The following is a 17,324-nucleotide window of genomic DNA, read 5'->3' on the forward strand; positions in this document are numbered from 1 at the left end:
ATAATCAAATGTAAAGTGATCATGCGTTAATGTTTGTAATAAAGTAATTAAAGTAAATGCCATTATTTATTATGATGAATGAAGTTAATTTGGGGCAGAAGTGGTCCTGCATATAAAGGGTCCTGTAAAAAGACGCACCATCGTGGTCCACTACGGCATCGGCCCTGTCTGGAGAAAATGGCCAAAATACATCACGGAAATAATTGGACATGTCTAATCGAATCGGAGCGAGAAGAGAAAAAAACCACAACGTTTAGGTTTTCTCGTCTGATCTCTATTAAAAAAGGTAAAACGTGCGTAAATGTTTACTAACATCTGCTGCCTGCGCGTAGTGTTTACAGACTGCTCTCGAACTGTAAATACGTGCAGCTAACAAGGCGATGGGCTCGATCTCAAACGGCTCCTTGCTCCGTATCCGAGTGCACTTCTTAGGGTGTGACGCAATTACTTCGACGCTCTATATAGTGCACTACACGTCCAATAGGGAGCAATTTGGGATTCAACCGTCGCCTAGAAGGCTGAAACAACACTCTTGTATTGCTAGTGTCAGTGCTAGGGCTAGCTAGCTACGTTCGTAAGAACGGCTGTATTATGTGCATGAATTTGCCCTGTTTGGACATTTTATTTTGCTTTATTCGTATATTTATATTTTTCAGGTGATGTACAAACGTGAAGGTAGCTACTAGTACTACTAGGCTGGATTGGTATCATACCAATGTGAGCTAACGTTCAAGAAGTCTTACTTTTGCTTAGTGCAATACATTGGAAATGGAATATAATGTAGTATATTTTCAGTATATCTTAGAATATAAAAAGTGCATACTTAATATATTGCTATTTTTGTATGGCGAAAAGAAGATCACCGTTTTTTATACATGAAAGGTAAGTGGAATATTCCCCAAAAAAGGACGTTAAACATCCTGCTAATGCGCATGCGCCTTTGCACTGTATCTGTAAAAGATGAGCTGGTTCAGTGACAGGCGTTTTTGTTTTACGGTGATGGGTTCATGCCTAAAATTTTCTGTTTACTACAATAATATAAATCACACTGTTTATCTTTGCTGATGAGTGCGAGTTTAATGGCTGTTTATTTGTTCAAGAGACAGTAATAGGCTATAAAAGATAAAATAAAAATAACAGGGCTGCTGGAAAATGAAGTCATTCATTGGCACAAATAAAGCAAACAACAATTTGCAGAACAAGACCAGGGTTTCTCTCGCACAAGAAGGGATTGCTAATCCCAAACAACCTCTTAGTTAAGTAAAGGTTTAAAAAACGCTGCATTTAGACTCCTGAACAGGATGTTTTGTGGAACTTTCTGGAAACCTTTTTATTTTCTACACTATATTGCCAAAGGTTTTGGGACACCCCTCCAAATCATTGAATTCAGGGGTTGGGCTCGACCACTTAGTTCCAGTGAAAGGAACTGTTAATGCTTCAGCTTCATACCAAGACATTTTGGACAATTTCATGCTCCCAACTTTGTGGGAATAGTTTGGGGATGTCCCCTTCCTGTTCCAACATGACTGTACACCAGTGCACAAAGCAAGGTCCGTAAAGACATGATGAGTGAGTTTGGTGTGGAGGAACTTCAGAGTCCTGACCTCAACCTGATAGAACACCTTTGGGATGAATTAGAGCGGAGACTGTGAGCTAGGCCTTCTCGTCCAACATCAGTGCCTGACCTCACAAATGTGCTTCCAGTGTGTTTATTCCCATAAACGCACTCCTAAACCTTGTGGAAATCCTTCCCAGAAGAGTTGAAGCTGTTATAGCTGCAAAGGGCGGGCCAACTCCATATTACATTGATGTGCATGTAAAGGCAGACATACCAGTTTTGGCCTGGTTTGCTGTCTCTGCTCTAATTCATCCCAAAGGTGTTCTATGGGGTTAAGGTCAGGAATGTGCAGACCAGTCAAGTTCATCCATGTCTCTATGGACCTTGCCTAGTGCACTGGTGAGCAGTCATGTTGGAACAGGAAGGGGTCATCCACAAACTATTCCCCCAAAGTTGGGAGCATGAAATTGTCCAAAATGTCTGAAGCATTAAGAGTTCCTTCACTGGAACTAAGAGCCCAAGCCAACCCTTGAAAAACACCACCTGAAGTCGATGATTTGGAGGGGTGTCCCAAAACTTTTGGCAATATAGTGTATATAATGTGACTGCGTAAGCCAGTTAGTTACATTTCAGAACAACAGTGTCTCTTCCAAATCAGTAGACTATTATTTCCATTAACTACAAGATAACCAGCAATTTTGGGGGTTGTTGTATACCAGAAATATGCTGGGACACACCGTACAGAAACGGTGCAAGTCCGAGTCAAAATGATATCCTTGAAGCAGCCTGTATGTTGTTTTTATTTACAAATGAAAATACATTGAAAACATAAGAATAAATGAAGCCAGAAGAGTTATGCAACACTGTTCCTGGTGTTCCCAGGATCTGTCTGAACTGTTCGGAGCATTTCTTTTGTAACTGTGCAAATTTGGAGAAATGGTTTTATTTCAGATTTTACTGATTTTAATTCAGAACTCGGGTAATATTAGGTCTACTGTAGATCGTCTATGTCATGTGTGTCATGTTCTAGATATCTTCCAGGTTATTTGTACAAAAAAATATTTTAAAATAATCCAAATATGTTAATAAATAGATTAGCTGCATATTGCAGATATGGTCACACTACTCCTAACCAAGAACAAAATGCACTCCAGCAGTCATGTTAATTACTATATTCTTAAACACCACTGATGTGTTACGGATGTGTCAGCAGCCCAAATGGAGGTCAAATCAATGCGTGTTTCACACTGAGAGACCTGAATCTACAGTCCCAGCTAGAAAGAAATCAGCCCTAGCCTTGTTTGTTCATACAGTTTTATTTTATTATTTTCTTTACATTTTTTGGTGACGCTGTTACACATGGTTCCACAAAATCTGTTCATGCATCCTGTTTCAGGATGGGAAAGCACTTGGATTAAAAATTTTACATTTACCCTCCTGGCATTTGGCAGAAGGCTTTATCCAGAGTGATGTACAAAAGTGTTTTGACATCTTTAGTAATGAACACTGGTTCCATAGGTCACAGACTTGGGATGCCATCAGCCTAAAAACTGTGTTGGGAGGATCTACATACAGCAATACATAAAACAAACAGGGAAAATAAGAGCTAGTTTAAGTGTTTCAGGAAGAGGTAGGTCTTCATCTGTCATTTGAAGACGGCCAGTGACTCAGCTGTTCGGATGTCTAGGGGAAGTTCATTCCACCACCTCGGTGCCAGAACAGAGAAGAGTCTTGCTCTTAAAATGCTTTTAAATACCTTTTATACTTCCCACATGAGTGGGAATAAATGCCATGATGATATTTCACACCTCCAGGGTCCCCTTTTAAAGTTTTCCGGTTTCCTCTGACTTCCCAAAACATGCCAGGATGGCGCACTGGCAATTCTAATCTTTGTAGAAATCTAATCTAGTCTCTGACTTTTCAGTGTGGGAATTTGGAAAGCTCTTTAAATAGATTTTAAAGAATTCCAATTTTTATAACTGGATCAACTCCTTAGTTAAAGAATAAATTCTTTGAAAAGCAATCGCTAGTTTATTATACAACATCTTCATTTTAATCTGAAAAGTATTTTCTGCATCATGATTAAAAGCAGGTATTTTTCAGTACACAGCACAAATCGGCCTGACTGTGACTGAAGAGCTGGCTTTATTTTGTAGATCTTAGTCATGGAGTAGGTGTGACACGACAAAAATACTCTTCTCCTTAACAGCTTTTTCTCCCAGATCTTAACCTCGAGCTCCACTTGAGACCAGATACATCATGACTCTTAACTGTGCACACAAACAGTTGTTCAACTGGCAGAATGTTTTATCCAAATTGGCACAGACTCCAATCGAAAAATAGAGCCGAGTGTTTGAGGGTTAAGGGACTTGCTCGAGAGGCCCAGCAGTGGCTCTTTGGCAGTCTGGAGTTTTGGCTAAAGATAAAATGCATACAGTGTTCCTCAAATGTAGCCCATGGACATGGTTGCACTGGAATGCTGAGGCTCTGAAGCTTGGACTTTTGTTCTCCCATTATATTAACCCAATTGTTTGGTATATTATTCATGATCTTTCCCCCGTCACTTATATTAATCCTTAAGATCAGTTTCTTTGTGATTTTATTCTGAATGTTTTGTCTTGTGCTATAGGCTTCGTCAGCGTCTCCATGGCCCAATGATGCGCCGTCACTGGCTGCTGGTCGGCGCTTGCGGATGGGTGCTGCTTATCCTCATGTTCGTCAGCAAATTCATCAACTTCAGCTTCCGAATGCCAGACGGTACGGGTTATATAACCTTATGATCAGTCTAAACTATGGCATTATTAAGAAGGTTAATGATTGTAACATACCGTGTGTCTTTGTTCAAGTGCTAAAATTTTATTTTCAGGGGAGAGCTTGCCTACTTCAGAGATGGTACTGATATATAGACACTAATGCAAAGAGACTAGAATTTGCCACATGGTCACAGAAATGATTAAGATGTAGCCCAAACCAAATCTGAATTCTCCTTTTTTTTCAATTATAAAATGCATCTCCATAAGTGTTTTCTAAATCAAGAACATTATGCTTTGGGTATTTTATATTGAATGCACCTTACTCTCTTGTTTTATTGTACCTAAAGTGTTATTCATCCTACTGATGATGAGGGTAAATAATCATACAAGCAACTGAGGGTTTGGATCAACATGCGCTTTGATATGTATATGCATACATATATTCTCTCTTTCAGACTATGGGGGAAGGCCTGTGCTGTTAAACTGGACCTCTCCAACGGTAAAAACCATAAAACCTCTGAATCAGCTTTCACAGAACACGGCCTCACAACCGTCTGCAGCGGTGAGTCCCGGCTTAACGCTTAACGTAAACCTTCTTGTGACCCGTACAGTAAGCGGTTGGCAAAAACAAAACGTGTTCATACACTACGTATAATATTAATTCCTCCGTCAGTCATGTTGCTACCTAACACTGCTTATTGTGTCAGGGGACCACATCATCTCGTGGGCAGCCATTGGGAGTATTTTCTTTCCACTTGTTTTGTATTAGCTGTGAGACCGCAGCTACATACAAACAAAAGCCTCAAGTTCTTTAACCGTAAAGCAGTCTGGAACTATGTTGTTATTTTTTTTTAATAATACATAAATCAAGCGGCCCGTTTAATAAACCTCCAGGCTTCACTGAGAGCATCTCTAGGCTGTGGGAGTTCATTTGTTGGGTTCACACAAATCCTGAGTCAGCAATCTAAAGCAACTCTGAATGCTAAGAGGATACCTGTACTTACCACAGGCTGTATTACAGAAGAACAGCAACTAGGTTCTTCCCTGGAATATGTGCCAAAACACCCCTAGGATATTAAATACAAAAAACACAAAGTGTAAATCTTATTTTTTTTTTCAGTAGTTTCTATTCTCTGGACCCTACTGAAGTCCACATACACATGCCTAAAAAATATACTTATAACATCTTAAAATGTTGCATGGATCTCGAGGAAGATTTTCTAGCCTTATTAGAAGAGACTCTTGTCTCTAGGGCAGGCGGTATAAAAGGGTTATTTTAACCCTTGTGTTATGTTCAGTCTTGGGACACTTATTGGGGATTTATTTTAAAAGCACTAAAAGTTATTACACATATTGTGTTTATATCAATCCAAAACAATACAGATAACATTTGTGATTAATGTTGCTAGATCACATTTAATAATGAGTTTTTCATTAAGGGTGCCAATAATTTTGCGCTGCTTGAGCTGCAGTTTAACGTTGAGTTCAACTACGCATTAAAACGCATATAACGGGGCAAACTTTGGATTAAAGAAGCAATTATGGTTATTTTCTTAAACACACTTGTTAAGAGGATTGCTGTTCGCCCGCAGCAGTTTAGAAATGTTTAAATAAAAACAGAGACAAGTGGATGTTGTGTTCCCATGGCACAGTGCAGGCAATGCATTCGGTGTCACCGTGCAACCCCAGCACTCTACACATGAGATTTGTTTACTCGACATTCATTCGCTCACTCACTCGCTCATCACTTTCTCTGCATAAGCATAATTAGATTATTTAAACAGGATTAGCTCTAATGTCGAAGCGAGTCGATAAAGCGCTATTCAAACATGGAGGTTCTTCTGGAGAACAGGTCCTAGCTATGTGATTTGGGCTGTGGAAGATAATTTACTTCCAAAAGTGCTTACTACTCCTCTAGGTTTATTTTCATTATCGGTCATGGATGTTTAAGCGAATCAGATCAGCTGTTTTGAAATTGTTCATTTATTCATTATGCAAATGTAAGAAGTGCAACTAGAAGGAGTTGAAGGATGTTTCTAGAACAGAACATCCCAGTGTGTGGTGTTCCTGTGTTTTCTTTCCCATATCAGCAAACCGTTCGTCTTTGTCATATATACATTACTGCACAGTGAAATCCTTTCACTGTTTCCATGAACTATCTTTGGGGGTTGGCCACGATGCCGCGCCCCTGGAGCAGATTGAGGGCCTTGCTCGAGGGCCTAACAGTGGCAGCTTGGCAGTGCTGGGGCTTGAACCCTGATCTTCCTGTCAATGACCCAGAGTCTTAACCACTTGAACTACCACCAGAAACAATAACATATCAGATATTGCATATTAAATGTTAATCATTACATAATTAACTAACATATTAGGGTTAATAAAAATAAAAAAAAATCACACAGTTTACTTCATCATCAGCACAATAAAACAGCTGCAAATTCTATTTCTGGCCTCTGGAAGAAAAGAGTTATGCGCTGAAAATAAAGTTAATTTGATTGCATTCCAAAAAAAAGTCCATTTGTGTTTATAGTCTTCAGGTGGCCCAACTCAGGTGGAGCTGTTGGACTGGGAGTCGGTGACGGTGCAGCGCTTGCAGCTTTTGTCCAGCGTTTGCAGGAACTCGTCTCTATGGAACCTCACACACACTCCTCTACGCAAGTTCGTCCTGGACCGCATCTTTGTGTGCGACAAACACAAGATTCTTTTCTGCCAGACGCCCAAGGTGGGCAACACACAGTGGAAGAAGGTCCTCATTGTCCTCAATGGTGAGAGGGGTTTGTTCGGCACACGATGTGTACATTCAGATTTGTAAAGCATGTAAAAGTTCTTGATGGTGTTGAATTCTACATAATGGCCCCTAATCGTTAATGACGATCGCTCTTTGCGCTGTGTCTTTGGTTGTGAATTATTAGGAAAGTTCTCCAAGGTTGAAGACATACCTGAGAATGTGGTCCATGACCACGAGAGAAACGGTTTACCTCGCCTGTCCTCTATGAGTGACGCAGAGATCACAGAAAGGTCTGGAAAAATGCACTTTAAATTTTGACAAGAATAAAGCATTTCTTACATTTCTTGTTGCTATGACAGGATCACTCCTCTTCAGCCACATGTTGCATGCAGGAATATTATCTACAATAATATTGTACACTGCAGCTATTTCCATAAAAGGTGTTAAAAGGCTATACATTACTCTGGACACAGAACAGTTTAATAATGTAATAGCTACTGCCTCAATCTCTACTAATTAATTACACTTTGAAATTCAGGTTAAATACATATACAAGCTTTTTATCATGAAAAATCTCACCTCTGTCTGAAAATCCATTAGCTAAATATATTTATTAACCTTTATGATCTACTGTTTATCCTTCAATAGAATAGTTTAATCTTTCTATATAATCTTCAAATTATCTTCCTGTTTAAACACTAGCTCAAGTGATCCTTCTTTTGTTTTTCTTGATATCTGCTTGTTTAAAGAAAGTTCGTCTAATTTCTGACTCTATACTTACTTTTTTTTCCCTTTCGAATCATTTCAGATTAAACACATACTTCAAGTTCTTCATTGTCCGAGACCCATTCGAGCGCCTCATATCAGCCTTCAAGGACAAGTTTGTGGAGAACCCACGCTTCGAGCCATGGTACAAGCACAGCATCGCTCCCGCCATCATCCGCAAGTACCGCAAAAGTCACCGCGACGCCTCCGGAAGCGCCGGCCTGCACTTCGAGGACTTCGTGCGCTACTTGGGTGACGAACCAGGCCGAAAACATCTCGACCGGCAGTTCGGAGAGCACGTCATTCACTGGTTAACATACGTTGAACTCTGCGCCCCCTGTGACATTTCATATGATGTAATCGGCCATCACGAGACTCTTGAAGAAGATGCGCCGTATATACTCAAAGCTGCCGGAATCGAGGACTTGGTATCGTATCCCAGCATCCCTAAAGGCATTACGCTCTACAACAGGACCAAGGTTGAGCGCTACTTCTCTGGGATCAGCAAGAGGGACATACGACGTCTTTACGCTAGCTACCAGGGAGATTTTAGCCTTTTTGGGTACCATAGACCTGACTTCCTGCTTGACTGATATTTGGATTTATTAGTATGTTTGTTTGTTTTTTTTTTTAATCAGATGAAGTTGCTCTTATGGCATGTTGAACCCATCATGTTCTTTGCGTTGTTTACAGAACTGTAAACACCAAATTTGAGGGAATTCTTTTTTTTAGGTCTCTTTATAGGGGCAAAAGAGTAGTTATCAGACCATTTAAAAACAAATTGTGTCCAAGGAAAAAAAAACAACAACTTTAAAGTAAATAACAGATATGTACACACAACTAAAGAGTACATTAATGAGACGTAGTTTTTCTTTATTAATACACTCCTATTGAAATGTCATCCAAATTTCTGCCTCTCAGACTCTCCCTACAGGAATGGTTGCTTACTAATAGAACAATAATACTGAGGATTCCCAGCATAGATTTCTAATAAACATTAAAATATCTCAAACTGAATGTGACTCTTTATTCTGAGAAATAGAAAGAAAGAGAAGAAATATAGGAATAGAAATAAAGAGAGTAATAATTTTGCTTACTTTCACATTACAGCGTATTCTAATTAATCCTGATTTATTTATTTATTTATTTATTTATTTATTTATTTACTTACTTTAGTGGGCTTTATTTGGCTCTACTGCCCATCTTCTAAGTGACCTGTACCTGCCTTCAAAGAGAAAGGAAAAACCAGGCACATGTTCATACTGATTTCCTGGGAAATTTGTTCGATAAATTCTTTCCAATTTCGAAAACTGAATCAATTTAGGCAAATCGCCAGTTTTCCCATCTTTCCACTGAATATAGTCACTGCTCTTAATGTCCTCTTTGCAGATGTTCTCATTCATGTTACATGGCTCACATCAAAGTGAATTTAGAAAGATTTGTGTCTACACTGTCCTGAAAAATTCACATTAGATTTGTATGTGAATGTGGCCTTTATCTGGCCCAGATACAGAGAAACTGTCTAGTTATTTCCCTTTCACAACAACTTTAGCTTCTCTACATGCTGAAATGTATTCATTTCATTAAAGATTATGAATCGGTTCATTCACGTCCATGCGCACACATGTTCATAACCGCATCCAGATATATGACGAGCATGAGATCCTTTTTTTTCGACCCTAATTTGAGAAATACTCGGGGACAGAATGTCCTCATTGTATTCAATGGAGAAAAGCCTCATGAATGACACACTGTGTGCCTTTGTCTTTAGGGTAAATCATAATGCCTGGTGTTGTGTACTTTCTATTGTCCATCTCTAGGATATGCTCACTTTCAGCACACCAGAGATTGCTTCGGAATTGGAGCCTAATGGCATGGCAGTGGAGCAGGAAATAAAAGTAAACTGTGGTTATGAAATATATTATTAAATTCAAATATCCTTGAATACAAAAAAATTAACAGTATGAATATAAACAAAATGGCATTATTTATTCTGACATTTTTATTATTTGTCAGCATTAATATAATCATAATAGATGAGGGAATCTTTAATCGGAGCATTTCACCAAACCTACAAAACAGAATGAATTGGGACTTGACCCAATACTTCAGTAATCACTGTGTTGTCTATAAACTAGTCCACCACCAACAACAAGAAGCAGCTGTTGCTTTTCATAGGTTGTAGTGCAGAGTCCCAGAATAGACACTTGACCTATTTAGATGCTCAGTATTTTGTAGTTTATACTATTCCATGGACCAAAATGTCCTGCAATCACTATTTTCAGTCTTCCTTCCTACTGCCGTCTGAAATGACCGCCTATACTGCATGTTAGTTTTAGTTACAAAACATCTGGAGCTGCATTTTTGTGCTTGAACAAATCGAGGGTCCAGATAATAACAAATCCACACATCTTCACCTCATGAGCTCGTCGACGTCGAAGGCACAACGAGGCCACGGAGAATTAATCAGCACTTCATCTTCATTCTCAAGAAAGTAACCACATCACCCACTAGAGGGAAGTACAGCGGCGTTGAAGTTCATTATACACGCATCGTTTCGAAAGGACAACATGTTCTCATCACGTCTCCTAGATTCCAGACAATCTACAAGCACATTGTGACGATCTTGGCCAGGATATGACTCAGTTTTTCTCGCCTTCCCTTTTATGAACCATCTTTCTGTCTAAAAAAAAAAAAAAAGAAAAGTTCAGTGCCCTACTTAACCTCTTCTATTCTTGTTTATTTGATTTGTTTTTTTTGTTTTTTTATTAATGGAGAAAACCTGACATGAACACCTTTTCCACAGCCATGCTCTCATTGCAGGTAACCAAAAAAAACCCGAGGCTGCTGATTCCCTCCAGTCTAGAATTACAACTTCATGTCCATCGTGTAAGATATAAAAAGGGCATGTTACAGGAAGTGAGGTAATCCCACAAACAAGCCACAGTTGGAAAGGATTAAAGCGAATCCTACAGTCAGGTATCATCTCTAACCATTAATACATGTGTTTGTGTTCTGAATTCTATATCAAATGTATAAGAAAGTTTGACACTACCTCATTTTCCGTTTTAACTCCGACTCAGATGAGTACCTTGTGTTCCCGTGAGACACAATTCTCATCTGTGACTTGAAGGTCATTTAAAAGGCTGTCATTTCTGAAGGGAACGTGAGTGTGGGCAAAATACGGTTGTCACGGCAACGCACTCCCTTTCGCTGTCCTCTGTGTGGTGTGTTGCATGCTCTCATTTTCTGAATCGCGTGACCACTGTGCTTCATTTATAAACCAGTGCCTTCCCCCCCATCTCATACAGTTCCCCCATAGCTAATATACAATGGAACTGAAGGAGACCGAACGTCCCTGTGTGAAGGCGAACGACGGACCTGTGTGTTCTCGAGCATGTGACACAGAGGTGAAAAAGGAAAAGAATAGATTTGGTACGAGGAAGGCCGTGGAAGGAGAAGCAAAGTAAAAAAAAAGGTTTTAACACGGCTTTGTCCATTTGTTTATCACAAGTGGCCACTTGCAGCACAAGTGGAGGACGATGACTGAGTTTGTTTCTAATCTTAAGACACCTGCCCTTCGAAGCGAACACTTCATCGTTGATCCAGCTGTCTGACTTGAATAAAGCAATACAGCTCCATTAGTTGTCATTGTACAGTCAGCTTGGCAGATTATGAAACATATCTTTTTGGTTCAATTGCTCAATCTCACACTGGGAGAAATTTAACCAAATTTGTTCAAAGCAAATCAAACAATCCTCTTTTGACCCCAACAAAACCATGTGTTACTTTGGAACTTCACATTAACAAACTAACGGAAGTGCAGATAAAATACTGGGATACGCAAACATCAATATTCTATTCATGTGGCACTTTTAACAGTGACACAAAGCAGCTTTACAGAAATTCAGACAGACTATTTCTGGCATTCTTAACCTTAATAACTCACTCAGGGATTCCCACATGCATCGCTATATTATTTTTAGGTGCAAGTATAAACAGAATTCATGATTATTATTTTGGATAAATGGGAAATTATACTTGAGGAATTAAATCTCTAAACATAAATGAACATAAATTGGATTTAATAGATACATTTTGTCCTCAAAGTTGATGTTAGAAGCAGGAAAAATGGACAAGAGTAAGAATTTGAGCGAGTTTGATGAAGGGCCAAATTGTGATGGCTAGAAGACTGGATCAGAGCATCTCCAAAACTGCAGCTCTTGTGGGGTGTTCCCGGTCTGCAGTGGTCAGTATCTATCAAAAGTGGTCCAAGGAAGGAACAGAGGTGAACCAGGGACAGGGTCATGGGCGGTCAAGGCTGGTTCTGATAGAAAGGTGTCAGAATACACAGTACTGGATGGGTCAGGGCTGTTTTGGCAGCAAAAGGAGGACCAATACGATATTAGGCGGGTGGTCATAATGTTATGCCTTATCAGTGTCTCCCTGATTATCTGACGTTGATTATCATATAGTGTATTTGTAAACTGTAAAGTGTTCAGTATGAGCATTTTATGAATAGTCCTGGGATGAGCACAAGCCAGCCTTTATGAATACAGCAGCAGCTCTTGTGTATAAATCTTACAGAAATTATTCACTGACTAAAGTGTGACTCTTTAGGCATAAACTGTTTTTGGGAAGTGATCTTTACTCTATCCATGTGGACCCATCCATATATTCATTCTCTAGTTCACTCTTATCTTCCTTTGCCAGTTTTCCTCTGAACAAGAAATTGCCTCCGAGGGCTTGTCTAACAAACTTCACTAGAGCTCTCAAAGTAGTAGAAGAGCCTTTAAGATGGAACTGGGTTTCCCCAAGGGGAAATAATAAGGGCAAGATGAACAAGGCATGGACAAGATGAACAAAACAGTAGTGCTAGAAGGCAGTACACTGCAGTCATTTAAGTAAGGAGAAAGGTCTTTCTCCGGTGTGCTTTAGACCTGAAAAGATATAAAGCAACAAGTGGTGTTTTCTGAGGGAAAGTACTCTTTCAAATGTTTAGCCTTTTTAGCCCAAAATAGGTTCTGAAATAGACTAAGAAGTTAATAGTCAGTATGTTTGTGTTTAAACTGTGCCAGCTTGTATGGTCTGTCTGCTGTGAAAGTGGCCTTTAGGACTGCATTCTTCTGTTTCCGCATTAATTTCTATGTTTTTATTGCCAGTTTCTCGATTACAATCATTTTATATGGATGCTTGTAAAAGATATGTTGTTAAAAAAAACCCACATTGATGTGATCTCTGAACTCTTGATTTGGTTAAACACTTTGATACCAAGCCAAACCTACAAGGTTGGAGTTACTTCAAACATCCAAACATTATTTACAAAGATATATATGACTGTTCTCTGAGAGGGCAAATTATAAAATCTAACCTTTGGGCCACTCCTGCTTTCCGTCATTCTTCGAAGTGCTGGAAAGGAAATAGATCATTTCATTCCAGCCAGTGCCTAAACTTGCTCGTACATGTGACAGCAGCATGATGCAGCGAAACAAGAAGAAGGGTTGATAATAGGTTTTTGTAAATTGGTGAGTCACTGCCGAGTGCCATAGAGCCTGTACACGTGCCATGTGAAATGAGCACACGGTTAGAGACTAAACCAATTTACACGGCTCCAGACAAACCATTGTGTGTCATTAAATGGTGCACACCATTATTAGGTGTATTTTGTACGACGATAGCTGGGAGAGTGAATGGATCCGTGCAGATGACACCAAGAAGTCCATTTACCCCAAACCTCGGATTTATTTCTAGGGAAGGTTCGGAGGCGTTTGCTTTTACAGCCCTCAGCAGGTCCAGTGCACTGCTTTGATTATCAGCATTTTGATTGTGCAATATGTAGTCCACCAACAAAAACACCACCAAAGACCTTTTTATAGACTGTGTCCCAGAATAGGCTTTTGACCTATTTAGGTTTTCTTTTTTGTAACATACAAAGCTCTGTACTCTGTATTATGGCAGAAATGACATTAGAGGAAATAATAAAGAAATGAACTTAAAATAGACTGTAAAAAAATGTATGTTAACATAATTGTGCTCACATTTATACTTACTGACATATTATCTCACTGTTTGTTAGATATGTCGTAGTGTTATGTTATTCCATGCGATTGATCCATATCACACTCCACAGATCGACTAAACACCAGCTGCTCTGAAGTCACGACTATACTAATGGCTACACAGGCAACAGACGGTCAAACATCTGAGACTTTTCAGTGTTTGCTCCAAATTGTTGGTTATAAACTGGCCAAAAGAATAAATAACTGACTTCCAGTGAAAATATTGAACACAACAAGCTAGATTAGTGTCTTGTCAGGTGTTGAGATGTGCAATGACTTAAGTAAAAATAAAAACAAGTACTGACAGAAAATCATTTGCTTCTTTGCCAGCACTTCACACTAATGTCCTTATGTTTGCGGCGGCACTAAAGCAATACAAGGCGTCACTGTTTTCCCCAAACATTATCAAGCAATAAAACTTTCACATGTATACTTTTAGATAAGAGGTTCTTAAACTTTTCCGAACACCTGGAACAGCTGCAGACTTTTATCGTTTTAGGCAAAAGAAGCACCGGCTTAAACTGCTGTAATCAAATGATCTTTCAAAATGAAATTACATTAAATAAATAATGTAAAACCATCTGTTTTGCATTAAATAAATATAGGTAAATATCTACTTACTACTTCTGGTTTTTGTTAGTTAGCTAGGTAATGATTTGGTGCATTGTATATAGTCCAGTGTCCTGCGTAAGTATTCACCCAATGTTAAATTTTAACACAATCTGTACTGCAGAAATGGATGCAACTGGGATTTTGACCATGTCTCTGGCAGACTAGTTTTCTTCTAAGACGTTTCTCTTCTAATGTCCTGTATTTGTATTCATCCATCTAGCCCTCAACCCTGACCAGTTTGCCAGACCATGCTAATGAAAACCATTCCCCCAATATGATGCTACTACATATACATTACTGCAAAATGAAATTCTTTCAACACATATCCTATCCTTGGTCAAAGCACTGGGTCAGCCATGATGCAGTACCCCTGGGGTGGGGGTGGGGGCTTTGAGCACCTTGCTCAAGGACCTAACAGTGGCAGCTTGTTGATGCTGGGGCTTGAACCCTGATCTTTCAATCAACAACCCAGAGCCTTAATCACTTGAGTAACCACCGCCCATTTATCCCAGCTGAACTGTGGATCTCTCTCTCTAGCCTTGACCTCTTGTCTGCTTCTCTGTCTAATGCCCCCCCCTTACCTGTTCACTGACCTTTTGTGGGAGACTTCTGGTGCCTTCCTTAGTCTTAGTCCTTTTTTTTTTGTCATTTTTAATAATTTATTGTGCTTCTTTGTGATATTTCCTATAATCAAACCTGGACCTTTGGTTGCTTCTTGATCTTCTTGGGTTTGATTGTTTAGGTCTGTTCTCTAAACACTGGGACCTTTGAGAAATAGTTTTATTTACATCAAATAAGTATAGGGGTAATAAAAAGACAGTAAAACACTCAGCAACAAAACAGTATAATCAGCTTATACTGTTTTATAATCAGTGTTGGTAATCATAAAACTGGTTTCTACAAGGAACAATGTTTCTTTGAAAGCACATTGATTGGAAAAAAGAGATGCCAAGTCAATAAATATCACTCAAAATTCCAGATAAATAACAGTGACTAGTCCTAATCTGGTGGCCTCTAATCCCTCTGAAATGACTTTTCATGTTTTATGAAATTGATTAGCAAGTGTATTGTGTGATGGAGACCACAGGTTGAAATAAACTGCTTTAGAAAATGGATCTCTGATCATGATTACATATAATAGCATTACGGTTTCCCTTCACTGGAACTAAGAAGCCCAAACCTGTTCCAGTATGACAATGTCCCTGTGCACAAAGCAGCTCTAAGGTTTGAGAAGGATGGATTGGAAGAACTCGAGTTTCTTGCAGAGAGCCCTGACTCTGACTCAACCCCACTAAACACCTTTGGAACACTGACTGAACCCCCAGGTCTCCTCACCTGTCATCAGAGCCTGATCTTACTAATGCTCTTGTGGCTGAACGAACACAAATCCCCACAGCCATGCTCCATCATCTAGTGGAAAGCTTTCACAGATGAACTCAATCTGAAATAAGATGTTTAAAGGGCACATATTGTTGTGATGGCTAGGTGTCCACAAACATTTGGCTATATAGAGTAAATTGCAGTGTTTCGCTTTTACATTAAGTAGAATGTCAAGATATTAATAATGGGGAAACACTGATTTTTGGGGCATATATGTTCAAACTCACCCAGCTGTCACAAACCAGCTTCTTCAAATCAGGTATGGAGACAAACCTTCTTTTTATACTATGTTTTCATTTTATTTCTGAATTGCTGCAGGATAAACTCGTGTTTCCTTTTTAGCTTCTTGGAATATTTTGGAACATTTTTTGAATATGGCATTCACTGCTATTATTCATTAACAAATTGGATGGGTTACCTAACACATGTAAATCCCAACCAGCCTTGCAGCTCCTAACCACGAGGACTCAAATATTCTGCTGAAAGCATTCACGACCATGAATAAAATGCCATGTTCTTAAAGGTTAAAGCATAAAGATTGTAATATTCTAGACACTGTGCTTAAAAGTAGCTGATATATTGGTGTTACACAAACTTAGTTAGATTTATTATGCCTTTATATTTACATTTCTGGACTAACAACAAAAAAAAGGAAACAGTTTCAGCCTGAATATTACAGCTTCAATATTCCGTCTTTATTAATAACTGGAATATCTGGGTGAGTTGAAAAGGTTACACAAGCTAAAAGGTCTCATTGTTTCTGTTGTACTTGTAGGCCTTTATGCAACACGGCTCTGTACCAAACATTCAAATCAGTGTTCTTTTACGGACTAGAACACAAGAGGGAACATGTTGCCACAAATAGCTTCACAACTGTGAGAGGTTGCACAAGGTGACGTGGAAGTTAGTTGGTGGGTTTCAGACGATATTTCAAAGTGTCAAAGTGTTTTATTCCTCTTAGTCTACAGCAATCGACCAGTTTAATTTTATTTATAAGAATGGCACTTTATACCTTCTAACTCCAGGAAACAAATCAGTTCCTGTTATCACTTAGAACATTTGTTTCCTAATTAGTGTTTGTTTTTTCCCTCCCTTTTAAAGGTAATAAGGCAAAAAAATGAAGCTTGAACTCTGACTGTTACAACCCACTGACACTGGAGACTCCTTCTATAACATACGTTAGTGGAGCAATTTACCATAGGAGTCATTACACATGTTATCACTATAGAAACAAAATCATATTAGAACAAGTTGAGCTGGCACTACTACGTCAGAGCTATTGTTATTGAGAATTAATCCACCAAACAATTCAAGCATTTAAATATGCTGTAGTATAATGGTATATAATTAGTTTTTATATGAGTAATTATGACACTAAAGTGGCCCAGTGGTTAAACAGGTAGCCTGAAGTAAGCCTGAATATAGATTTAATGGTTTACAGAACACTGATGGTCTCTGATTCTCCCCTT

At 39.0% G+C, this 17,324-nt stretch overlaps 1 protein-coding gene and 1 long non-coding RNA gene across 4 annotated transcripts; one reads left to right on the plus strand and one right to left on the minus strand.

The window, feature by feature from the left end:
- Positions 1-130: 130 nt before the first annotated feature.
- On the plus strand, positions 131-8,821 carry chst10 (carbohydrate sulfotransferase 10). Of its 3 annotated transcripts, none has more exons than XM_058380932.1 (6): positions 131-286; positions 4,188-4,315; positions 4,767-4,873; positions 6,842-7,076; positions 7,224-7,329; positions 7,848-8,821. In XM_058380932.1, exons 2-6 carry the CDS (start codon positions 4,213-4,215, stop codon positions 8,395-8,397), a joined length of 1,101 nt encoding a protein of 366 aa, XP_058236915.1. In that variant the 5' UTR covers positions 131-286; positions 4,188-4,212; the 3' UTR covers positions 8,398-8,821. The 3 variants fall into 3 exon arrangements, with proteins under 3 accessions (XP_058236915.1, XP_058236916.1, XP_058236914.1); XM_058380933.1 differs by lacking the exon at positions 131-286 and adding an exon at positions 425-882 and having other exon boundaries at positions 4,767-4,810; XM_058380931.1 differs by lacking the exon at positions 131-286 and adding an exon at positions 448-882.
- Positions 8,822-9,774: 953 nt separating this feature from the next.
- LOC131347074 (uncharacterized) lies at positions 9,775-11,179 on the minus strand. Its single transcript, XR_009203708.1, has 2 exons — positions 10,860-11,179; positions 9,775-10,487 (listed from the first exon to the last, which is right to left on the minus strand). It is a non-coding gene; the product is annotated as an uncharacterized LOC131347074 (long non-coding RNA).
- Between the last annotated feature and the right edge of the window lie 6,145 nt (positions 11,180-17,324).

Source organism: Hemibagrus wyckioides, linkage group LG26 (assembly GCF_019097595.1).
Source record: "Hemibagrus wyckioides isolate EC202008001 linkage group LG26, SWU_Hwy_1.0, whole genome shotgun sequence".
Lineage (NCBI taxonomy): Eukaryota > Metazoa > Chordata > Actinopteri > Siluriformes > Bagridae > Hemibagrus > Hemibagrus wyckioides.

Excerpts from the sequence above, each read along its gene's own strand:
- chst10 (XM_058380931.1), top strand. The coding sequence starts at position 845 with ATGGCGAAAAGAAGATCACCGTTTTTTATACATGAAAG. Across the intron at positions 883-4,187 it reads CCGTTTTTTATACATGAAAG|GCTTCGTCAGCGTCTCCATG; the intron begins GTAAGTGGAATA and ends CTTGTGCTATAG. Across the intron at positions 4,874-6,841 it reads CCTCACAACCGTCTGCAGCG|TCTTCAGGTGGCCCAACTCA; the intron begins GTGAGTCCCGGC and ends TTGTGTTTATAG.